The sequence below is a fragment of the Ranitomeya variabilis genome, chromosome 5 (assembly GCF_051348905.1).
Source record: "Ranitomeya variabilis isolate aRanVar5 chromosome 5, aRanVar5.hap1, whole genome shotgun sequence".
NCBI classification, from domain to species: Eukaryota; Metazoa; Chordata; class Amphibia; order Anura; family Dendrobatidae; genus Ranitomeya; species Ranitomeya variabilis.
The window spans coordinates 123,301,883-123,327,394 of NC_135236.1; the positions used below are offsets into that span (position 1 = coordinate 123,301,883).

Consider the following 25,512-nt stretch of genomic DNA (forward strand, 5'->3'; position numbering starts at 1 on the left):
CATCCTTCTGGCATTGAGGGCTTTCCATCACTTACTGGCAGCCTCTTGCATCAGGATAGTCGGACAATACCACGACTGTGGCATATGTGACTCATCAAGGGGGGACCCGCAGTACCCAAGCGACGCGGGAGGTGTCATATGTCCTCCGTTGGGCGGAGGACACAGGGTCGGTCCTTCGGCGGTCCACGTTCGGGTGTGGACAACTGGGAAGCAGACTTCCTCAGCCGACAAGGAATAGACTCGGGAGAGTGGTCTCTCCATCCCGAAATTTTTCAACAGATCTGTCTCCGCTGGGGGACCCCGGATGTGGACCTAATGGCATCCCATTTCAATGCCAAGGTCTCCAACTTCATTGCCTGAACTCACGATCCGCGGTCGCTTGGAGCAGTCGCTCTGGTTCAGGACTGGACTCAGTTCCAGCTTCTGTATATTTTTTCCACCTCTCCCCCTGATATTCAGAGGGTGAGGAAAATCAAACAAGGGGGAGTTTCAACTATCCTCATTGCACCGGACTGGCCCAGACGCACATGGTACGCCGACATCGTACAACTCACAGCAGACGCCCCCTGGCGTCTCCCCGACCGCCACGATCTTCTATCACAAGGGCCGTTCTACCACCAGAACTCAAGGGCTCTCAACTTGATGGCGTGGCCCTTGAGACCTGGGTTCTAACCCAGGCAGGGTTCTCGACAGAGGTCATTGCAACCATGATCAGAGCACGGAAATCAGCCTCTGCCAAGATGTATTACCGTACCTGGAAAGTTTTCTTTACCTGGTGCGAATCTCGTGGCTAGGTTCCACTCCCTTATTCCCTACCCAAAGCTCTTGGTTTTCTCCAAGCGGGTCTGGAGGCCAGTCTGTCATTGGGCTCGCCTAAAGCCAGGTGTCAGCCCTCTCAGTGCTTTTTCCAAAAGCGCATTGCTACCAAGCCGCAAGTAAGGCCTTTTCCTTCAGGGGGTTCCCCGATTGGTTCCCCCCTACAGACGACCACTAGAAACGTGGGACCTCATCCTGGTCCTGACAGCATTGCAGGAACCACCCTTCGAACCCCTTAAGGAGGTCCCGCTCCGCCTTCTTTCCCAGAAGGTGGTTTTTTTCCTGGTGGCACTCACCTCGCTACGCAAGGTGTCTGAACCGACAGCACTCTCATGCAGACGGCCTTTCCTGGCTTGTCACCAGGCCGAGGTAGTTCTTCGTACGGTCCCATCCTTCCTTCCGAAGGTTGTGTCAGACTTCCACCTCCATGAGGAAATTTCACTACCATCCCTTTGTCCGGTTCCGGTTCATAGTGGAGAAGGCTCTGCATACGCTTGACCTTGTCAGGCCTTTGCGTATATACGTGTCTAGGACTGCGTCCTTCCGGAGGTCTGATTCTCCTTTCCTCCTTCCGGAAGGCGGCCACAAGGGTAGGCCAGCTTCCAAAAGCTACTCTTGCCAGGTGGATCAAATCCACCATACAAGAGGCGTACCGCCTTAAGAATCCTCCTCTTCCAGCCGGTTTTACGGCACACTCTACACGGGCGGTAGAGGCCTCCTGGGCCATTCGGCACCAGGCTTCGGCACAACAAGTGTGTAAGGCGGCCACTTGGACTAGCTTACACACATTTACTAAACACTACAGGGTTTATACCCAGTCCTCAGCGAGCCTGGGTAGATGTGTCCTGCAGGCGGCGGTGCCCTAAGTGTACGGGCCTGTCTGCACAATATTCGTCCATTGCTTCCCACCCAGGGACTGCTTTAGGACGTCCCATGGTCCTGTGTCCCCCAATGAGGCGACAGAGTAAAGGAGATTTTTGTGTACTCACCGTAAAATCTCTTTCTCTTAGCCTCTAATTGGGGGACACAGCTCCCACCCTGTTGCCCTTTCCGGGCTGTTGTAACTGTTGAGTTCTCATATTGTTTCTGGAGCTCGTACATAGTTGCCTTCTTACAGGCATAATTATGTTATTCATGTTACGTTCCTCCTACTGCTTTGGCACAAAACTGGAGAAGGCTGATGCCGTCCAGGGGTGTATACTGCACAGGAGGAGCCACAGTTAATCTTTTTCAGATTATGCATAGTGTCGCCTCCTAGTGGACAGCAGCATAACACCCATGGTCCTGTGTCCCCCAATTAGAGGCTAAGAGAAAGAGATTTTACGGTGAGTACACAAAAATCTCCTTTTTCCGGCAGACCCACTATCCTGATGTTCTTTCTTCTGGATCTGTTTTCTAGGTCCTCATTTTTTTGCCGCCAATTCCGATATCTGTTGGGCAAACTTTCTCTTTGCCTTTTGTAGTTGAACCTCATGATCCTCCGCAGTACTCATCCTCTCCTCCACCTCCCCCATGCGTTTATCCATTTTCTGTATGGCCGCCTTTATTTGTATAATCTCCCCTTTCACCTCCTTCATCTGAAGGGTTAAATCATTCAGGGACTAGAGGATAAAAACGTCCTTTAGGGTTGGCTCCCCTCTCAATTCCACTTCCTTCTCAGCCTCTCATGCTGCAGCCATGCTACTTTCTTCCTCCCCCTTCTGTGCCCCCCTCGCTCCATCAGCTTTCTCCTCCTCTTCCTCTTCTTCAGCTCTCTCCTCCATAGTCTCTTGTGCCTCTTCCCCACCGACCACCCGGGCAAACCTTTTGAAGTTTTGCTGCAGCTTCCATGCGCTTCTGACAGGCAGCATTCTCCTTCTCAGCATACGCTCTGGCCTCAGCTCCATCTTGGGTTCCTCCAGCCTCTCCTGTACCCGCATCTCTGTGCTTCCTCCGTGTCATTGCGAGCGTCTCTGGGTGTCCCCACAGCTCTCCTTCACAGGTGACTCGGCTTCCAGATTAGGCTAGATTTATGGCAGCCAGCTATGTCTGTTCAGGATAATTATGCTTGTGGCCACAGGAGCTCTTTCCTCAGCGTCCACTCACATGGCCGTCCAGGACACGCCCCGTCTATTACATTACTTGGTCCTCTTAGTAAGCGTGGGTGTATGCCATCCAGACCCGGAGATTTATCTATTTTAATCTTATTTAGCCGGTTTTGCACCTCTTCTTGGGTTAGATTGGTGACCCTTAATATAGGATTTTCTTTGTCTCTCGGCATTTCACCTAGCATTTCATTTTCCACCGTGGAGAAGGTGTTTAACCCCTTTCTGACATTAGACGTACTATCCCGTCGAGGTTACCTTGGACTGTATGACCATCGACGGGATAGTACGTCATATGCCATCAGCCGCACTCACTGGGGGAGCGCGGCTGATCGTGGCCAGGTGTCAGCTGATTATCATGTTCTAGGAGCTGTCACGGACCATTCCCGGCACTTAAACCCCAGGAACACTGCGATCAAACATGATCGCAGCATTCCGGTGGCATAGGGAAGCATCGCACACATTGAGGGGGGGCTCCCTGCGTTCTTCCCTGAGACCCTCAGAACAGCACGATGTGATCATGTTCCAAGCGTCTCCTCCGTGCAGGCCCCCGGATCCAAGATTGCCGCGGGGTCCTGCAGAGAGGTGGCTTTTCAGTGCCTGCTGAGAGCAGGCGCCGGCAAGCCTCCTGCACTGTCTGTCAGATCGCTGATCTGACACAGTGCTCTGCAAAGTGTCAGATCAGCGATCTGACTTTATATAGTGATGTCCCACCCTGGGACAATGTAAAAAAGTTAAAAAAATAAAAAAATTATTACACTGTGTAAAAAATATTTTTAAAAAAATTCCTAAATAAAGAAAAAATATTTTTCTAATAAATTTCTTTATGTAAATAAAAAATAATAAAAGTACACATATTTAATATCGCTGCGTCCGTAACGACCTGACCTATGAAACTGTCCCACTAGTTAACCCCTTAAGTGAACACAGTAAATAAGAAAAATAGAGGCAAAAAACAATGCTTTATCATACCGCCTAACAGAAAGTGGAACACGCGATCAAAAAGACATATAAATAAACATGGTACCGCTGAAAACGTCATTGTCCCTCAAAAAAACGAGCCGCCATACAGCATCGTCAGCGAAAAAATATAAGTTGTATCCCTCAGAATAAAGAAATGCAAAAATAATATTTTTTTTTATATAAAATACTTTTTATTGTATAAAAGCGCTGAAACATAAAAATTATATAAATGAGGTATAGCTGTAATCGTACTAACCCAAAAAATAAAACTGGTTTATTAATTTTACCAAACGCGGTATGGTATAAACTCTATAACTATAAAGTTAGGGTTGGGGCTAAAGTTAGGGTTAGAGTTTTGGCTAGAGTTGGGGTTAGGGTTTGGATTACGTTTACTGTTGAGTTAGGGGTGTGTCAGGGTTAGGGTTATGGTTAGGATTAGGGGTGTGTTGGGGTTAGGAGTGTGTTGGGATTAGAATTGGGGGGTTTCCACTGTTTAGGCACATCAGGGGCTCTGCAAACACAACATGACGTCCGATTTCAATTCCATCCAGTTCTGCGTCGAAAAAGTAAAAGGGTGCTCCTTCCCTTCCGAGCCCTGCCGTGCGCCCAAACAGTGGTTTACCCCTACATATGGGTTATCAGCGTACTCAGGACAAATTGGACAACAACTTTTGCAGTCCAATTTCTTCTGTTAGCCTTGGTAAAATAAAACAAATTAGATCTGAATTATTTTTTTTGTGAAAAAAAGTTAAATGTTCATTTATTATTATTTTTTTTTAAACATTCCAAAAATTCCTGTGAAGCACCTGAAGGGTTAATAAACTTCTTAAATTTGGTTTTGAGCACCTTGAGGGGTGCAGTTTTTATATTGGTGTCACTGTTGGTTACTTTTTGGTATTTTGTATCATATAGACCCCTCAAAGTGACTTCAAATGTGATGTGGTCCCTAAAAAAAAAATGGTGTTGTAAAAATGAGAAATCGTTGGTTCCAAAATTGTGCTGATGTAAAGTAGACATGTGGGCAAATGTTACTTAAGTATTTTGTGTGACATATGTCTGTGATTTAAGGGCATGAAAATTCAAAGTTGGAAAAATTTAGGAAAATGTCACGAGAAAACAGTGTTAGGATCACCGGGATCCGTTGAAGCGTTCCAGAGTTATAACCTCATAAAGGGACAGTAGTCAGAATTGTTAAAATTGGCCCGGTCATTAACGTGCAAACCACCCTTGTGGGTAAAGGGGTTAATATCTTAGCATTTTCCTCGTCATCTACAGCCATTCTTTCCTCACAATTTTTTAAGGGGCCTACACATTCACTTATGATTCTTTTACTATTGATATATTTGAAGAACAGTTTGGGATTAGTTTTAATCTCCTTAGCAATGTGCTTCTCTGTTTCCTTTTTTGCAGCTTTAATTAGTTTTTTAGCTAAAGTATTTTTCTCCCTATAGTTTTTTTTTTTTTTTTAGAGCTTCAACGGTGCCATCCTGCTCTTAGTTTAAATGCTTTCTTTTTACTGTTGATTGCCCCTCTTCTTTGTTTAGCCACATTGGGTTTTTCATATTTCTTGCCCTTTTATTACCATAAGGTATAAACCGTTGACATGTGCTGGGAAAGATGTGGGCTCAGCGCCGGAGCCCACGTCAGAGGAGGAGACAAGAAATGCACTGTACATGTATGGCGTGAAGGGGTTAAACAAATTGCACAATCTATTATTTTTCCCTTCACCCATTACAGCACACCTGAGAGGGGGATCCGCCCAGCCAGGACAGGAAACCTACTGAAATAAGAGGGCGGTACCTCTCCCTCCCACTTTAGTTGGGTTTCCTGTCCTGATGAGGACCCTCGTGCTGAAACCTCTTCTGCAGCCGCCGCGCCGCTCTGCCTCCTGACCGCCGCTCCATAGTGAGCCCGGCTTCCGGGGGCGCGCGCAAGGCACGCTGGCAATGGGTGTTCCCGCGTGAAGTCAGGGGGTGTGCGGCGGGGCCAAGATGAATACGGCCCAAATAGGGAAACGTAAATAATAATCTGCCATACATGCTCCACACCAAGTGGGGAAGCGGAAAGCAGAAGAACAGAAAAAAGGGACACTCCAAAGGCTGAATCCTTAAACCAAAAAAGAAAACGTGGAGCCCAAGTCCATAAATTACTAAAAAGGTATAAATTTATTGCATGAAAATTTTAAATTGATTACATACAATAGTGAATAAACATAAGTAAAATAGTAATGATTACACGTTCAGCAAGAGAAACAGGTAGACAAATGATGTGTCAACTAGAAATTACCACATCCACTGTCCCAGTGGACAGCAGCAGCACCCCTTACAGCAGGAGCATTCACCAGTGTCTATGCCTGGTCACTAACTTGACCGCTTGAGTGGCAGCCGTCCTGACCAGAGATCGCGGGACTCCTCAGTATCCTGGAGGGACGTTGTACGTACCCCTGATCAGCCTCCAAATCCGGTACCCTTGATTTGACAGCAGGTGGTGAGTGATCTACCAGAATGTCACCTTTGTTGTTTAATAGGGGCCATTTTCTGCTTAATCACTAGGGGCCTAGGAAGGCTAGCGCCAAGAGAGAATAAAGTGTGCCCTTTGTAAAACCCCGGTGGCAGTTCAGTGGCAGAAGGATCTCTGCGCTGACTGCATGCAGAAAACAATACGGGAAGAGACCGCAACATTGCCACGGGCCTTAGGACCGTAATCAGGGCAGAGGTGAAAGGTTCCAATAAGACGAGAAGCAAGAGAGCTCGGGGGCTTGTCACGGATTCAGAGGCCTTGCAATCCGGTGGGGAATATCATGCGGAATCCTCGTCCACCTTCTCCTTTTCGGACAGTGATCCTCTTTGAGAAGGACTCAGAGGGTTGGGATAAAATCCCTAAGAACAACAGGACAGTAGCAAAGTCCTCTAAAAAATCATCCCTGCCCTTGGAGGACTCCGGCATGCTTAGAGACACATTAGATAAGAAAGTTGATGGTTCCTGAGGTACACCTGGGAGGCAGCCGCAGGTGGTCTGAAGCCGGCAATAGCTGGGACATGTACTGCCTGCTTTCTCATGGTCTGGCTGCAACAAATGAAGGAACAACTGAAGAGTAAGGTTCAAGAGATGCAACCTTGGCAAATATGTCTCTGTTGCAAGGATCAACGGTCTTTCTAGACTCTGAGGTTAGCGGCTAGGTCGGCAAGCCTATCCAAAGCGGCTAGATGGGCCTTACGGCTAAAATGGTGTCCGGGAGACCCGCCTTCGAAAAATACTCTGCTCCATCCTGTGTGATGGCCAGTTTCTCTTTGGTCAGTAGGTAGAGGACATCTTAGAGAAGGCAGGGGACAAGAAGAAGGGGTTTCTCGGTGGAAGCTAGGAGGCCTTCTTTTCGGAATAGAAAATTTAATAGGGTCTGGATATATGTTCCGAGAACCCTCTGCATCATCAAAAAAGCCCCCCCAATGACGTCATGTCAGAGGTAGGGGGAGGCTCTCTCTACTGCCTGGGTGAACATCTCCCCCAGTCGCTGGAACTTAAGTGTCATCAAGAACAGTCTGAAGATAGACTTCGTCCGTCCACCCCGCCAGACGTTTATATTAACACCCAGCAGGAAATCGCCAGGAGAACTAGCTAGCCCTAGAGGTAGAGATTTTGGGACTGATACAAAAGTGAGTTCTGCGCAAAGTCCCGGTGGAATAGATAGGAAGGGGATTTTATTCCCCCCCTCTTTTTGATACAGAAGCCGGTCAGTTCTCTAAGTACAATTGTCCAATGATGGGTTGAGAATTATTCCTTCAAAATGGAGTCAGTGAACACGGCTATAAAGCTATTGTTCCAGGATTGCTTCATGGCGGTCATAGACTTAAAAGATGCCTACTGCAACATCCCAATCCATCGGGACCATCAAAAGTTCCTGGGGGTGGCTCTGTTATGTCCAGGGACAGGTCAGGCCGTCCCATTTGGTCTGTCAGTGGCTCAAAGGGTGTCTACCAAGGTAATATTGGAGGTGATGGCCTACCTTCGTTCTGGGGACATCATTATCATCCCGTACCTGGATGACTTCCTTATAGTCGGGAGGTCGAATAACCAGTGTAGAACAGGTGAAGTAAGTGACTGTGGCCCTACAGGAGATAGGCTGGTTGGTAAATACCCTCAAATCAAAGCCAAGACCGGAAAATATACAATCCTTCCTGGGGTTGGTTCTGGACTCCAAGTGCCTGGTCGGTCTCCTACCAGAGAACAAGATAGCCAAAATAATGGCCCTGGCTCTGTCAGCAATACAGCAGTTTATAATGACATTAAGGAAGGCGATGTCCTTGCAAGGATCCCTAACATCCTTTATACCGGCAGAAAGATGGGCACAGTTTCACCTGAGGCTGCTACAGTGGGAGGTCCTGTCAGCACAGAGGTCGTTAAAAGGGCATTTAGAGGAAAAGGTATATATTTCCTTAGCTGTAAAGAGACTCCCTAGCCTGGTGGACAGTAAGAGCTTTTGGCATCAGGGTTGAGGCCGGTGGAGGACGTTATCATGACGGACGCGAGCAGTACCGCATGGGGAGCACATCTGAGATCCTACTTGGTGCAGGGAACCTGGTCTCCTCTAAAGAGAGATCAGGGTTCAAACTTTAAAAGGGCTGTGGAAAGAGCTTTAAGACACTTTCTCCCCTTCCTTCGGTGTCGCCATGCCTGGGTCATGTCGGACAATCGTGGTCGTCGCTTATATTAACCACCAAGGGAAAACGAGGTCCCATACCCTTATGGAGGCAGCAAACATCCTGCTCCAGCTAGCAGAGCAACACCTGCTATCTCTTACGACACTTCACATAAGGGGAATAGAAAATTGAAAAGCAGACTTCCTGAGTTGCAAGAAATTGAGACAGGGAGAATGGTCTCTAAATCCTCAAATTTTCCTGCAAATAGTGCAGTCGTGGGCAGTCCGAGAGAGATCTGTTTTGCTGGTTTTGCTGGAAAGATCAGAGAAGATCAGGCGACAGTAATTCTCATTGCTCCATTTTGGTCGAGGAGACCATGGTTCTCCCTTCTAAGGTGGATGTCCGTTACTGATCCATGGATTCTACCAGAGATCCCAAACCTGCTTACCCAGAGACCAGTGTGCTACTCTCAGGTGAAGGACTTCCATCTGGCAGCATGGATTTTGAAAGGGCGTTACTGAGTCGGCAGGGATTCTCACCAGGGCTAGTCTCCACACTGTTGAAAAGTAGGAAAACGATTACATCAAGGATCTATGGTAGAATATGGAAGAAATTCCTGGAGTTCTTAGGACAGCCCTTGGGGGATGAAGCTCCGGTAGGGGCTATTCTAGAATTTCTACAGTCGGGATAGCAACTAGGGTTAGCAACTAATACTCTCAAGGTACAGGTGTCGGCCTTAGGTGCCTTGTATAATTGCAACCTAGCATCCAATAGATGGGTGTCCTGATTTATTAAATCCTGTAGTAGATCTAGACCGGTTAGTTTCAAAAATTCCTCCATGGGACCTGAACCTAGTTTTAGAGGCGCTAACTAGGCAACCATTTGAGCCCTTACAGGAGTTGTTGTCTGCGAAATTCCTCAAGCTTAAAACGGTGTTGCTAGTGGCCTTAACAGTAGCCTGTAGGGTAAGTGACATACAAGCTCTATCTATATGCCCCCCCTACACGCAAGTGTATGAGGACAGGGTTGTTCTAAGACCAGATCAGGCTTATCTTCCCTAGGTAGTTCTTAAATTCCATAGGAGCCAGGAGATCACCTTACCTTCCTTCTGTGATAATTCTAAAAATCCAGGAGAGGAAGAATTCCATACTTTGGACGTGAGGAGGTCCATGTTAGAGTACATGTCCAAGACTAGTTAGTGGACGAAAGATCAGTCCCTATTCATAGCCTTCCAGTGTAACAGAAACGTTACGGGGTATGTATCTAATGGTACCATTGCCAGATGGATCAGGGAGGCCATTAATTTATCTTACTCTGTGAGTGGCGCTCCGGTTCCTGAAGGCATCAAGGCTCACTCCACCAGAGCCGTGGCTACTTCCTGGCCAGAAAAGGTGGAGGTATCAATTGATCAGATCTATAAGTCCGCTACCTGGTCCTCACCATCTACCTTCTTTAACCCCTTACCGACATCGGACGTACTATCCCGTCCGATGTCTGCTCCCATGCTTTGACGCAGGGCTCCGCGGTTAGCCCGCATCAAAGCCGGGACATGTCAGCTGTTTTGAACAGCTGACATGTGCCCGCAATAGCGGCGGGTGAAATCGCGATTCATCCGCCGCTATTAAGTAGTTAAATGCCGCTGTCAAACGCAGACAGCGGCATTTAACTACCGCATCCTGCCGGGCGGCCGGAAATGACATCATCGCCGACCCCCGTCACATGATCGGGGGTCGGCGATGCTTCAGTATTGTAACCATAGAGGTCCTTGAGACCTCTATGGTTACTGATCGCCAGTAGCTGTGAGCGCCACCCTGTGGTCGGCGTTCACAGCACACCTGCATTTCTGCTGCATAGCAGCGATCTGATGATCGCTGTTATGTAGCAGAGGCGATCGTGCTGTGCCTGCTTCTAGCCTCCCATGGAGGCTATTGAAGCATGGCAAAAGTAAAAAAATGTGAAAAAAATAAAAAAAATATAAAAGTTTAAATCACCCCCCTTTCGCCCCAATCAAAATAAATTAATTTAAAAAAAATCAAATCTACACATATTTGGTAGCGCCACGTTCAGAATCGCCCGATCTATCAATAAAAAAAAGCATTAACCTGATCGCTAAACGGCGTAACGAGAAAAAAATGAAACGCCAGAATTACGTTTTTTTGGTCGCCGCGACATTGCATTAAAATGCAATAACGGGCGATCAAAAGAACGTATCTGCACCGAATTGGAATCATTAAAAACGCCAACTCGGCACGCAAAAAATAAGCCCTCAACCGACCCCAGATCATGAAAACTGGAGACGCTACGAGTATCGGAAAATGGCGCATTTTTTTTTTTAAAAGCAAAGTTTGGAATTTTTTTTCACCACTTGGGTAAAAAATAACCTAGTCATGTTGGGTGTCTATGAACTCGTAATGACCTGGAGAATCATAATGGCAGGTCAGTTTTAGCATTTAGTGAACCTAGCAAAAAACCCAAGCAAAAAACAAGTGTGGGATTGCACTTTTTTTGCAATTTCACCGCACTTGGAATTTTTTTCCCGTTTTCTAGTACACGACATGGTAAAACCAACGATGTTGTTCAAAAGTACAACTCGTCACGCAAAAAATAAGCCCTCACATGGCCAAATTGACGGAAAAATAAAAAAGTTATGGCTCTGGGAAGGAGGGGAGTGAAAAACGAACACGGAAAAACAAAAAATCCCACGGTCATGAAGGGGTTAAGCACTACATACTAAATCTGTCCTCGACTGATCTAACCTTTGGTAAAAGGGTGCTGCAAGCAGTGGTCTCTCCCTAAGGTGTTTTCGTTTCTCCAAAAATCTCTCAGGTGTACTATCATGGGTGAAGGGGAAACACCAAGGTTACCTACCGGTAGCCGGTGTTTCTGGAACCCATGACAGCACCGGTATATTCTCATTTTCTCTCTCTCTCTCTCTCTCTCTCTCTCTCTCTCTCTCTCTCTCTCTCTCTCTCTCTCTCTCTCTCGTTGGTTATCCGTGTAAATTAATCGGCGGACCTCTCATGCTCTGTAACCGAACTGAAGGGGGCGGGGAGAGGTACCGCCCTTTTATTTCAGTAGGTTTCCTGGCTGGGTGGTTCCCTCTCTCAGGTGTGCCGTCATGGGTTCTGGAAAAAATGGCTACCTGTAAGTAACCTTGTTGTTTTAATTTCTTTTGTTTCCGCTGTATACTTTTTGGTACAACATTTACATTCGAGTGTACAGTAGAATTGGTTGTGTATTTGGTTTTCAACATGTTTTGACATGTTTCAGCTCTTTTTTGGTTGACATGACTGTGGCCCCGTTGATGATGTATTATTGTGTAGGCTGACGTGTTCTACCTATAGCAAATATGCTGTATGCAGTAATATATATAATTTGCTTCTTTTAGCTTTCAAACGGTATCCCCATTGAGAGTTGGTTTATGGATAAAAATGACAAGGAGCTGCTGAAGCTTGTCCCTTTCCTGGAGAAGCTTGTAGAACTGGTAAGCTTCACCAACGTTTTTATGCAGGACTAATTGTTGCTTCTGTTCCAGGTTCAATTGGAGCAAGAGAAAAGAAAGTCGGCTATTCTCAATATTGTTTTTCGTGCATCAGTGTTGCCTGTTCATCAAGAAACTTTTATTAATTAAAATTGATTACAGAAAAGAAAGATGCAGGCTTGGCTTGCAAGCCCCTCATCTCAGTCAGGGACCCAGCATATGATGTAACAGTACGTCATATCTTGGAAAAAGGTTAAATATTGGAGCAAACCTTTAAAGAGAACCTGTTTGCTCTAAAAGTAATGTTTTTTCTTAGTAAATGCTTGTATTCCCCAAGAATACCATTTTTAAAGCATTTTGTTTCCTCAATGCCTTTTTAAAGTTGTGAATAAATTGACAACTGGTATCAAGTTTGCAAATTCTTAAAAGATGCTGCATATTTGTTTTCAATTATAGTAAAACTGACGTTTCTTGAATCTTAAAGGTCTTTTTCAGTGTGAACAGGTAACCAAGTAATGTACCTTATATACTTGAGTATAAGCCGACCCGAGTATAAGCAGAGACCCCTAATTTTGCCACAAAAAACTGGGAAAACTTATTGACTCAATTATAAGCCTAGAGTAGGAAATGCAGCAGCTACTGATAAATTTCAAAAATAAAAATAGATACCAATAAAAGTAAAATGAATTGAGATATCAGTAGGTTAAGTGTTTTTGAATATCCATGTTGAATGCTCCATAAAGTGCATGATGGGCCCCATAAGATGCTCCATATTAAAATACGCCCTATATAATGCTGCATAAAAGGTTAATGATAGCCCCATAAGATGCTCCATAGAATATTATGCCCCATATAATGCTGCACAAAGGTTGATGGCCCCATAAGATGCTCCATAGAATATTATACCCCTATATAATGCTGCACAATGGTTGATGGCCCCATAAGATGCTCCATAGAATATTATGCTCCACATAATGCTGCACAAAGGTTGATGGCCCAATAAGATGCTCCATAGAATATTATGCCCCATATGCTGCTGCTGCGATTAAAAAAAAAAAAAAAACATACTCTCCTCTCGTCGCTGGGGGAGAGGTGCCGGTGTCCTGAGCAGGCGAGGACACCGGCGCGCTGTGGGGGTGCGGGAGGCCGCTGGCTCAGGCCCCCGGCACTTGCGATTGTCACCTGTCCCCGTTCCACCACCGTGCGCAGCTGTGTTTTCCGACTCTCTGCAGTGACTGTTCAGGCAGCGGGCGTGCACTAACCACATCATCGCGCCCTCTAACCTGAATGTCACAGCCAGAGGACGCGGAAAACAGAGCCCAGTGGTGGAACGGGGACAGGTGAATATCGCATGGCTCACCCCCTCCTGACGCGGTCCTTCTCTGATGGTCTCTGGCACTGGCAGCTTGTTCCTGTGTTCATTTAATGTGTACCGCTCATTAAAGTAATGAATATGCGCTCCACGCCTATGGGAGTGGAGACGCGTCCATATTCATTACTTTAATGAGCTGTACCACATGGCCGCTGAACACTGGAAGAGCTGTGGGCGCCGGAGACAGAAGCAGAGACTGCCCTGGGAGCAGGTGAGTATGATGTGACAGCCGCCAATCCCCCTCCCCGCTGACCCCTGGGACAATGACTTGAGTATAAGCCAAGAAGGGCACTTTTAGTCTAAAAAAAAAAAAAAAAAATGGGCTGAAAATCTCCACTTATACTCGAGTATATGCGATAATTAGGAAATGCAATGGAATTGTTATGGGCAAGATTTACTACTCTCTCTAAAAGCTAGGCATCGTTCTAATGTCCATTCTTAATGTACACATTCAATCTATCAGTATGTGAGAAGGGCAGACATGCTGAATTTAGTGAAAATGAAGACTTTCAGTGTATCTGATTAAATTCAGGTTTGTTTTATTTTTGTAGAAGGTGGCTTCTCTACACTTTCAGCACACATTTATTGTTTTTTTTTCTACTCTTGCAGAATGAGGATGTGCGGCCTCACATCAGAGACAGATTTCGCTTACATGACTGTTTGCCACCAGATTAGGAGGACATCACACACCTGCAGGATCCCCCAACAGGGGGGCAGCTTTCAGATACCTGCAGGGGAGCAAAGCTGCACAACCACAGGACTGAGCGTTCATGTACACAAACATTTGCCATAACTGCTGAAGGCATTTCTTTACTTTGCTGTCTAAAAAAAAAAAAAAAACAAACAATTCTATATGGGATAAAAAAAAAAGGAACGGTTTCACCGTGACGTGTTGTGACTGGTTTGGTGGCACATCACTGGGCAGCTTGGCCTCCTCCCAGGAATTATGTCTCCGAGAGAAACCCCGCTGTCTGTGAGCTGCAGATTGCATCCTATCCGCTGTTGAATAGTTTGTTCGTGTCAGCAGGAACAGATAGGTTTTTCTCAAATTTTGGGGGATTAATCTTCCTACACAGTGATCCTTATTAGTGTAGATTATTCATTATCCATTCCTTGTATTTCAGTCGCTTCAATCTGTTCTAGTAGCCAAATTTTACTTTTTATTTTGTATGATATGTTTGGCTGTTCCTATTCTCTGCTTGCATAATGTATTTTTTTTTTTTTTCATTTTTTTTTTTTTAGATAATGAAATTCTTAAGGTTCAATCCATGTAAGCTCCATTTTAGAAATTCATATATATTTTATATTTTATCTGTAATCCATTCTAGTACCTTTTTTAAAAAAAAAAAAGCTTTTAAAAGGCAAAGTAGAGAGTGGGAATATGGAGGCTTGTACAGTAGGTGTGGACCTTGCATACAGTACAGGGTTGAGGGGATATATGACCTGCGACTAGGCCAGGTTTCTGTTATCACATTCTTTCCCCTCTGTCTGTACATGCAGAGCCAAACACCCATCATTCACATATAAATATATATATATTTACGTTCACACATGTATCCACGCAGCCTCTCCCTCCTTTACGTCTCCATCCACAGCTCTGGTACTGATGCAGCTAATTTGGTGGGTATTTTTGTATGAGGTGCTCTGTCCTGCAGGAAGAAGTGCAGAAGATGTGGGTGCAAGGATGCTTGCTGTTTCTGGTGTGTGCACTGTTTCAGTTGTGCACTTAATGCATAAAGAAAGAAGAGAAGGCACTTTTTTTTTCTTTTTTTTTCCCTTTTTGCCCCTCCTTTTCTAAGAAAAAAAAAAAAAGGTTTGTATTTTGTAAGCGTGTTCAGAGAGTACAGTATTGGAAATTAAAACTCTACAGTGGAGGCTGTTCATTCTTTTTTTGTTTCTATGTATATTACCTGTTTTAACTGTATACCATTTTATTGTATAAATTTACACATGCGTTCATTTTCAAGTCACTCCTTAAAGTAAGGAGTTTTTTTTAGTAAGTTTTTAGGAAAACATTTAATTTTTGTATTTTTGATTTTAAAGAAAAAGCATGAGTTCTGTCATATTTTCAGTGTATTAATGAAGATTTTAACCTTTCTTCCGCGTGGCTCTTTTACTCCGTACTGTCTGTGTGTTTTCTACTTTTGTGCCAATGCCATGATTGGGGCTTCCCTAACAGCACCACCTTGTCCTAAGAGTGGCTTAATTTTTATTCGGTGGGCAAATTTTCTTTTTACCTTGTAGCCTTCAATGGTGAATACAGGAAACCTTGTGATTTGTGTGCTGCCACTTAATAGATGTGATACTTAGAAGAATAAGGTGGCTTTTCCTACTCGGGCATTACCCTGCTGATGGATACTGAGCTATTCAGTTTGTACACTAGGAAAAGGGTATTAAACCTATGACAAAGGGGTAAGGTAGGAACAGCAAAACATAACCAAAGGCAAGCATTGTTTAATGTTTAGTTGTTTTCCTCCAATGTGTTCCATTGGGGGGGACATAGAAAACCATGTGATGTTCTAAAACAGACTCTAGTAGGGTGTCATGACTGCTACTGATAGAAAGCCATTGTTAAAAAGTTGCATTGCGACTAAAGAAAAATTAAATATAAAAATGAGGCCTTTGTGCCCAGCGATGGCTAGTGTCTAAAGACTGTAAACTGGGCAGTATGGCGGTGGCAGTACATCCATCATATTTCTAGAAGTGCCTAAAAAGCATGGTGATGAAAAGCGGTGCGTAAAGATGGAGCCCTGTAGGGAGCAGTGTGGTGGGGGAAGGTTGCAGTGCAGTTTACTTTCCAGGCAAGTGTGGGGAGCTGGGGCTACAGGCAAAGTACTGGTTTAGGAAGCAGCGAAATATGGGAGAGGTAATAAACCGGTTCTTTTTTCTCCCATGGTGTCTTGACAGCCGACTACCTTTCCCAACCTCTACATTGCAGCAGCTTTAACCCTGAGCCGTAAATTTACTGCACTTGATCAAGATGAGGTTAAAGCAATAAACATTTAATTTGTTTTTACTTGTCCTGTGGAATAGTCTAGTATCTTGGTATGCCATAATATACAGGTGCTTCTCACAAAATTATATAATCAAAAAGTTAATTTATTTCAGTTCTTCAATACAAAAAGTGAAACTGATATATTATACAGTCATAAAAACTGATGTATCTCAAGTGTTTATTTCTGTTAATGTTGATGATTATGGCTTGCAGCCAATGAAAACCCAAAAGTCATTATTTCAGTAAATTAGAATACGTTATAACACCAGCTTGAAAATTGTTTTGAAAAAACTAAATGTTGGCCTACTGAAATGTATGTTCAGTAAATGCACTCAATACTTGGTCAGGGCTCCTTTCGCTTCAATTACTGCATCATTGTGGCGTGGCATGGAGGCAATCAGCCTGTTGCACTGCTGAGGTGTTATGGAAGCCCAGGTTGCTTTGATAGCAGCCTCCAGCTTGTCTGCATTGTTGGGCCTGGTCTCTCTCCTCTTCCTCTTCACAATACCCCATAGATTCTCTATGGGGTTAAGGTCAGGCGGGTTTGCTGGCCAATCAAGCACCTGATACTGTTGTTTTTAAACCAGGTATTGGTACTTTTGGCAGTGTGGACAGGTGCCAAGTCCTGCTGGAGAAAGAAATTTCCATCTTCAGAAATCTAGTCGGCAGAGGGAAGCATGAAGTCTCCACTCTTCCTCCAGACTCTGGGACCTTGATTTCCAAATTAAATGCAAAATTTATTTTCATCTGAAAACACCTTGGACCACTGAGTCCAGTCCAGTTCTTTTTTTTTTTTTTTTCTTGGCCCAGGTAAGACGCTTCTGGCATTGTCTATTGGTCATGAGTGACTTGATGCAAAAAATGCGACACTTGTAGCCCATGTCCTGGATATGTCAGCAGTCCACTCATTGTGAATCCCCCCAAACGTTTGAATGGCCTTTTCTTAACAATCCTATCAAGGGTGCGGTTATCCCGGTTGCTTGTGCACCTTTTTCTACCACACTTTCTCCTTCCACTCAACTTTCCATTAATATGCTTGGATACAGCACTCCGTGAATAGCCAGCTTCTTTAGCAATGACTTTTTGTGGCTTACCCTCCTTGTGCAGTGTGTCAATGACTGCCTTCTGGACATCTGTCAAGTCAGCAGTCTTCCCCATGATTGTGGAACCTATTGAAACAGACTAAGGGACTTTTTTAAAAAAATGCTTAGGAAATCTTTGCAGGTGTTTTTTGCTAATTATTCTAATTTACTGAGATAATGACTTTTGGGTTTTCATTTGCTGTAAGCCATAAACATTAACGGAATAAACACTTGAAACCGATCACTCTGTAATGACTAGCGATCAGCAAATAGCTTCAGATAACTCCTTTTGCACCCGAACTCTATTTGCTTGTTGTTCTGCTGTTTTTCTGTATATATCCTTATCCCACTAGCTATAGCGCTTCCCGAAGAGCTGCATCGGTAACCTGGATACTTGGAGGGCTCCCGATAATAAGTTGTTCGGCGCTGCAGCTGCATGTGTCACGGCTGTGTGACAGTCACAACACATGCATGGAGAACCTGTTTGTTGTGACTGTCAGTCGGGACACATGCAGCTGCGGTGCCAAACAGCTGATTGTCAGGAGCGCTCCAGGTTACCAATGCAGCTATTCGGTAAGCGCTATAGTTATTTGGATAAGGAGTTATCTGAAGCTATTCGCTGATCCCTAGTAATGACTCTATATAATGATTTTCACTTTTTGTATTGAAGAACTGAAATTAACTTTCTCCTTCGCCTCATTGGGTGACACAGGACCATGGGTGTATGCTGCTGCCACTAGGAGGCTGACTCTAAGTGAATAGAAAAAAAATTGTCTCCTTCTCTGCAGTATACACCCACACACTGGCTCCAGTCGAACCTGTTCATGCTTAGTGTCTGTAGGAGGCATATGGGTCTGGTCTTTAGACCACAATTTTTTATTTTATTTTCTATTTTTACTTTTTACTGTCTTTTTAAAGGATTACAGGGGCGACGGATCCCTTCACGGTTCCGATCTCCCCAAACCAACAGGTGGGAACGTGGATTGTTGCCCCATCGTACCCCTCCTGCACCGTTGTAATGTATGACTGAGCACTATTTTAGGGGCGACTGGTCCCTTCAGGGCACCGCTCTATTCACGGAGCTCTACCCACCGGATGCTGCTGCTCCTGTAGCCCCTCCTTCCTGATTTGGCGCTTCTCACTCACTGCGAGACTTCTGCACGCCGACTCTGCAACTGAGGGGGGGGGGGGGCATCTTTATCCACCAGGACACTCTTCTCACATGCTGGTGCAACGCTGTGCAGATTCCGGCGGCACTTTAATGGGGAAACAATGGACCTGGGTAAGTGCTCTGACCCTGCAGCAAACACATCAGCCCCATTGGCCCTTCCCAGCAGTGGATATTGGTGCATAAGGAGTCGGGGCATACTGTGGTGCATTGTCACCTCTTCTATCGGCCGGGGTCTTCGCCAGTCTGCCTTGAAGGACTTCTCCATTTCATGGTCAGAAGGGGTCGACCTCACGTGTAAAATCCACAGATTACACAGGGGCGACGGATCCAAACGCGGAGTGTTGCCTCCCCGTACCCCCTTCTGAACCAGTTTTTGTGATATGGGCATGCCTGTGATGTTCCAGGGCGAAAGATCCCTTCAGGGTACCGCTCTCCCCACACCAGCAACAGACGAGAACGTGGAGTGTCGCTTACACCAGGCCCATCCAGCCTTTTTATCCTGCGCTGGACCAACAGCCCTGACCAATCGGGAAATTAACCCTTTGGATGTCCAGAGGGGCATTTACCGTGTCAGTGCGGCCCCTCTCCCAGTCGCCCCTGATGAACAGCGGCGATGGCTGGAAGGCGGACGGTTCTTCTCCCCTCTTCTGACCCCAGAACTCTAGCGTTCACGATTCAGCTTCAGAATTTGACATGCACCTTGACCTAGACTCACCGGATAATTTGGGCCAATGGCTGAGCGGTTCAGCTCTTGGATTATGGACTAGAAAGCTTGAACAGCTGACGGTGGACAGCCTCATTGAAGCCGTTAACCATACATTAAAGGTTGATGAGGACCCTAGTTCTGTCTCGGATCACGCAGTGCTCTTTAAAAGGACAAAACGCCTCATACGGTTACCTCCAACTACCCTGAGTTCCAGGACATAGTTCATTAGCACAGAGAGGGACCGGAAAAACGCCTCGCAGGTCAGCAGACTATAGAAGCGAGATACCCCTCCTTTACCCTGTGTTGAGGAAAGGAATGGATAGAATCCCGATACCCTGAGTAGGACCATATGGGACAGTGACCTTCCTCCGAAAGCAGCAAAACTAGCCAATTGAATCTCCTTGGACCGGGAATATTTGTTGCATGCGTCCCTAGACTCGGCTAATTGTGCTGTGCTTGCAGCCGGAAATGCCATCACTACCCAATGTGCACTGTGGTTTAGGGAACTGCGAGCGTCCAAAAGGTCCTTGACGTCTTTGCTCTACCAGAACGGGTGTAAATTTGGCGAGAAGCTGGATCAACTTATCTCTGACGCCACAGGAGAAAAATGTAAATTCTTTCCCCAGTGAAAAACTAGGCATCTCATCCAGCTTGGGGCGCTCCCTTCGTGGGGACAGGAGTACCCAGGTCTTGCTTAAACCAACCAATCTTGGCTCAAGTCCCACAGATTTTTAGCCAAATGATTCTTATCCCGTCGACTCCAGCAGGGTAGGTGGACGTCTACTTCTATTTTGTCATAACTGACTATCCGTCCTCGAAGAATGGGTCAGAGACCTGGTGTCTTCCGGATACCGGTAGGCCCATCCTGGACCTAAAGTTACTCCAAAGGTTCCTGCGTTTCACTGTTAGTGAGGAATATTTACAATTTTACGGCCCTTCCGCCTCGCTACTGCTCCCAGAGTGTTCACAAGGTCATGGTGGCCGTCATGTGCATTCTGCACTCTCGGGGCGTGGTCGTCCTTCCATACCTGGATTACCTTTTTGATCAAAGGGCTTTCCTCTTTGGACTGCGCAGAGAGCATCCGTATAACCTTGGATGCACTTTATCATCTGGGTTGGCTGATAAACTTCAAGTCTTCCCCGGCTCAGCAGATATCCCTTTTAGGAATGAACTTGGATACCTCATGAGGGTTGGTACTTTGCCCTCGGGGGAAAGTTGATAGCCCTTCAACAAGGAGCCCGGGCACTGTTGCCCATTTCCTTTTTTTGGTTTGGGAGGCGGGCCCTCGGCAGGATGGTGCAAGCGATGGAAGCTGTTCCCTTTGTTCTGCTACACTTCTGTCCTCTGCAGATTCTGCTTCTGTCTTCCTGGAACAGGAATCCCTTCTCTTTCGATCGTCTGTGCCGCCTGTCTCCACAGATCAAGCGGGTGCTTAGGTGGTGGACTCTTCAGTTCTTCCTCAGGGGAATTCATTTCTCCCAGCAAGTGCTGGTGGTCTCCACCGACCCCAGTCTCCTCGGCTGGGAGGCAGTCTTCTGATCATCACAACGCCTAGAGGCCCTTCTTCCGATCGACGTCCTGAAAATGCAGGTCATCCAGTTGTCCTGGCGGCAGTTTCATCCAGTCTAGCAGGTCGCCCTATCCGAAGTCAGTACATCAACCATCAGGTGGGCACCCGCAGCAGGGCGGCAATGCGCAAGGTGGAACACATTCTCATCTGGGCTGAGATAAGCCGGTGATCTCGGCGATTCACATCCCAGGCGTAAAAAAACTGGGCGGTACATCTCACCCGTTAGGGTCTCGCCTAGGGGAAGTGTCTCTTCATCAGGAGGTCTTCCAACAGATTGTCATCACCAGGAGACTCTGGACGTGGACCTCATGGCATCAGGGCTATATGCCAGGGTGCCGGAGGTCATAGCTCGGTCCCGAGATCGAGGCCATCGGGGTGAAAGCACTAATCCTTTTGTGGCGTCCCTTTCGTCTGCCTTACCTGTTCCCTTCAATTCGATTACTTCTGAGGGTTATCAAGAAGATCAAGACGGAAGGGGGATCTGATCATTCTAGTCGATCTGGGCTGGCCTCGCTGGGTGTGGTACGCGGAGTTGGTGCAGTTCGTCGCAGACGTTCCCTGGTGACTACTGGAATGACCAGATCTTCTTTCACAAGGCCAATTTGCCACCAGAACTTAGAAGCCCTGTGTTTAATGGCCTGACCGTTGAATCCTAACCCAAGCTGGGTCCTCCTAAGAAGTGGTTTCCACTTTGATTAGCGCTCGAAAACCTGCATCAATGCACATTTATCATCGCACCTGGAAAGCTTTTTTTTTTTCCCTCACATGGTGCACGGAACGAGCCCGCTACCCTCTCGGCTCTTTATCCCGACCAATTTGGAGTTTCTTCAGACTGAGACTCAGGTCTAGCTCTTAGCTCTCTCAAAGGTCTGCCTTATCAGTTTTGTTCCAGTGCAAAAATGTTTCTAAGCCACGACTTTCAGGGGGTCTCCCACAGGGTTCCCCCTATAGAAGGCCCTTGGGACCTTAACTTAGTCCTGGGGGTCCGACAGGAGGCTCCGTCTGAGCTGCTGCAGGATGCTCTTGGGATCGCCCTTCATGGAAGGTCACCTTCCTGGTTGCGGTGACGTTGATCAGGCGGGTTTCGGAGCTATCCTCCCTTTCCTGTTTCTTTTCTAATCTTTTCCTGAGTTTCTTTTCTAATCTTTCACCAGGACAAGGTGGTTCTCCGTCCGTCTCCATCCTTCTTGCCCAAGGTGATCTCTCCCTTTCCCCATAACAAGAACATTGACCTACCCTCGTTTTGTTCGGCACCGGTGCATCGTTTTGAAACACTCTGGGTCTAGTGAAGGCTCTTAGGAGGTACATCTCCTGGACGGCATCCTTCTGAAAGACCGACGCTTTATTCGTTCTTCCTGAGGGTCTCAGGAAGGGTTTGGCCGTTTCAAAGTCAGCAATAGCCAGGTGGATATGCTCGGCTATTCAGAAGTCCTACCGTGTTAGAGGCAAGCCTATCCCAGTGGGGATAAAGGCACACTCCACTCGGTCGGTGGGCGCATCCTGGGCTGTTCGGAACCAGGCGTCGGAACAGGTTTGCAGGGCTGCGACCTGGTCCAGTCTGCACACCTTCTCGAAACACTACAACCTTCACACTCAGGCTTCCACAGATACAAGCCTAGGAAGAAGGATCTTGCAGGCAGTTGTAGGGCACCTCTAGGCAGCTGGCGCTTGGGGTTCGTTTGGTTTGTATTTTTCCCCACCCAGTGACTGCTTTGGGACATCCCATGGTCCTGTGTCCCCCAATGAGGTGAAGGAGAAACAGGGATTTTTGTGTACTCACTGTAAAATCCTTTTCTCTGAGCCACTCATTGGGGAACACAGCACCCACCCTATTTGCCTGAAGCCTTGAGTATGTTCTTTGGCTTGACATGTTGTACCCTTGTTTGATGTTTATGATCTCCTACTGCTTTGTCACTGAACTGATTTGGCTGGAGCCAGTGTGTGGGTATATACTGCAGAGGAGGAGCTAATCTTTTTATGTATTCACTTAGTGGCAGCAGCATACACTCACGGTCCTGTGTGTGTCCCCCCCCCCCCCCCCCCCCCAATGAGTGGCTCAGAGAAAAGGATTTTACCATGAGATCTGTTTTCCAGGACGTCCCTCCTGACAGCACCATGGAGGATGTCCTCCTTGCAGGGACAGGAGAAGCAGACGAGCGGTTAAAAGGTCTCACCCCACCCCAAATCCCTTAGTGTATTTCCTGTCCCTGCATGGAGGGACACACGAGAGCAGAGCGCAGTGGTGCTTACCGGAGGGCTCAGGGAGATCGTGCGGCTTGTCCAAGATCCTTCCCCCTTTCAAGAGGCCCAGGGCCACCACTCCCCAGTGGGGAGTCCCTCTGCCCCAGAAACAAGGCACCGGATATGCTCCTGGGTTGAGCTGCTCCTCCCGGTGGGAGGTTCTTGGCTCGGACGCCGGCCGGCTAGACATCGCTTCCAGAAGTCGGGAACCGTGGCCGTCGCACTTCCGGTGACGTCGGGGCAAAGGTCGGCATGCGTTCCAGGCTTCCTGGTGCTCGTAGGGTGATCAATGCGGCAGTGTTATGGAGGATTCCAGCAAAATGGAACAGGATGATGGGGTAAGTGCGCTGTGCACAGATTACCCTCAGCTTGCAGAACATCCCCAGCACCTAGTCAGCCCTCAGCAAACTACCCATTCCAGCACCTAATAAGTCCTCCGCACAAAGCCAGTGCTCGAGCACTTTGCCCTGACTATTCCCTCTCTTGTGCTGTACAGGATAAGAGAACTCCAGCTATGCCCCTGCCTATGTCCAAATGGTCTGGCAAAGCCTCGGCAAAATCCAAGTGATACCTCGTATGTCCCGTTAAGCTCCCTGACACCTACAACACAACGCTTTGTGACACTTGCACTACCAAAGTCTTAAGGGAAGAGCAGCCATCCCTCTTGTCTGAGATGAGGTCCATGATCCGGGAAGAAGTACAGACCTCCATATCCAGCTTCTCCCGTCAGCAGCTCCCCAGCCCGGGGCCGTGCCATAAGCGGCCTAGCTGGGAGATGGAACTGAGCTCAGATGAGGAACCCCATCCCCTGGGATCAGACCAGGAGGAAGGGGGCGAGATATTGTCAGAAAATCAGGATCGGGGCAGACAATATTTGTTTTCAGCTGAGGATACAGACAAGCTCATTCATTCTCTGAGGAATACGATGCAGGTAGAGGAGATCCCTAAACTGCTGTCCAGACAGGACTTAAAGGGAACCTGTCACCCTCAAAATCGAGGGTGAGCTAAGCCCACCGGCATCAGGGGCTTATCTACAGCATTCTGTAATGCTGTAGATAAGCCCCCGATGTATCCTAAAAGATGAGAAAAAGAGGTTGGCTTATACTCACCTGGGCGGGTAGTCCGATCCGGTGGGTGTCACAGTCCGGTCCGGGGCCTCACATCTTCATAGGATGACGTACTCTTCGGGTCTTCATGCTGCGGCTCTGGCGCAGGCGTACTTTGCCCTGTTGAGGGCAGAGCAAAGTACTGCAGTGCGCAGGCCCTGGGAAAGGTCAGAGAGGCCCGGCACCTGCGCACTGCTGTACTTTGCTCTGCCCTCAACAGGGCAGACAAAGTACGCCTGCGCAGGAGCCGCAGCATGAAGACGAGAAGAGGACGTCATCTGATTAAAATGGGAGGTGCCGGACCGCGACACCCATTGGACCAGACCGGGACCGCCCCTGGGTGAGTATAATCTAACCTCTTTTTCTTATCATTTAGGATACATCGGGGGCTTATCCTACAGCATTCCAGAATGCTGTAGATAAGCCCCTGATGCTGGTGGGCTTAGCTCACCCTCGATTTTGGGGGTGACAGGTTCCCTTTAATGTTCAGGGGACTTAGAGAGCAAAATCAGCGAGTATTCCTGTTAAGTGATCATATTCGCACCATGGTGTTAGAGGAATGGGAGGATGCGGAACATCGGCTGGTGTTGTCTCGTGACTTCAGGAATCGCCTACCTTTTGACCCGAAGTACCTTAGGTATTTCTTCCAGGACCTTAAGATCAACGTTGCAGTGGCTAAGAAGACGTCCATCCTATTTGAGGACTCTTCGAGTTTACGTGATCCGATGGACAGAAAGGTGGATATTCTCCTGAAACAGGCCTGGGAGTCACTGCAGCCCTGATCAGGGCAAACATAGCGGCTACTTCAGTGGCTAGATCTATGTTCCTATGGATGGGGCAATTAGAGGAATATCTGTCCAATAAGACCCCTAGAGACGACATCTTGGCCTCCCTTCCCATAATGAAATCCGCCACTGCCTTCTTGGCCAATACCTCAGCCAAATCTGTTAGATTCGCGGCCCGGAATAGCTCACTGTCCAATGTGGCCCGTAGAGCTATCTGGCTAAAATCCTGGTCGGGATAATGCCTCTAAGACCAAGCTGTGCTCCATCCCATCTTCCGGGTTGAGAGTTTACAGGCTGGCATTAGATAATCTGGAGCTGGCTTGCGACAAAAAGGGGTTCCCAGATGACAGGTGAGGGAGGGAGAGGGAGCCCTAGCCAGAGGCAGCATGAAAACAGAAGTCAGGGGAAGGCCAATAAAGGAACCTACAGCAGTTCCTACAGTACAAGAGGAAAGAGCAGAGGCTTCCTGTTTTAGGTCAAGCTCCAGACTCGGGAGACAATG

At 47.0% G+C, this 25,512-nt stretch overlaps 1 protein-coding gene across 1 annotated transcript in view; it reads left to right on the plus strand.

Annotated features, from left to right (window-relative positions):
- The window catches only part of CTDSPL2 (CTD small phosphatase like 2), an 85,502-nt gene extending 70,052 nt beyond the window's left edge, over positions 1 to 15,450 (plus strand). The window contains exons 12-13 of the mRNA XM_077263188.1: positions 11,889 to 11,984; positions 13,963 to 15,450. Of these exons, the coding sequence (XP_077119303.1) occupies positions 11,889 to 11,984; positions 13,963 to 14,028 (162 nt within the window). The 3' untranslated portion in view covers positions 14,029 to 15,450. The remainder of the gene's footprint in view (positions 1 to 11,888; positions 11,985 to 13,962) is intronic.
- The last annotated feature ends 10,062 nt before the right edge of the window (positions 15,451 to 25,512 follow it).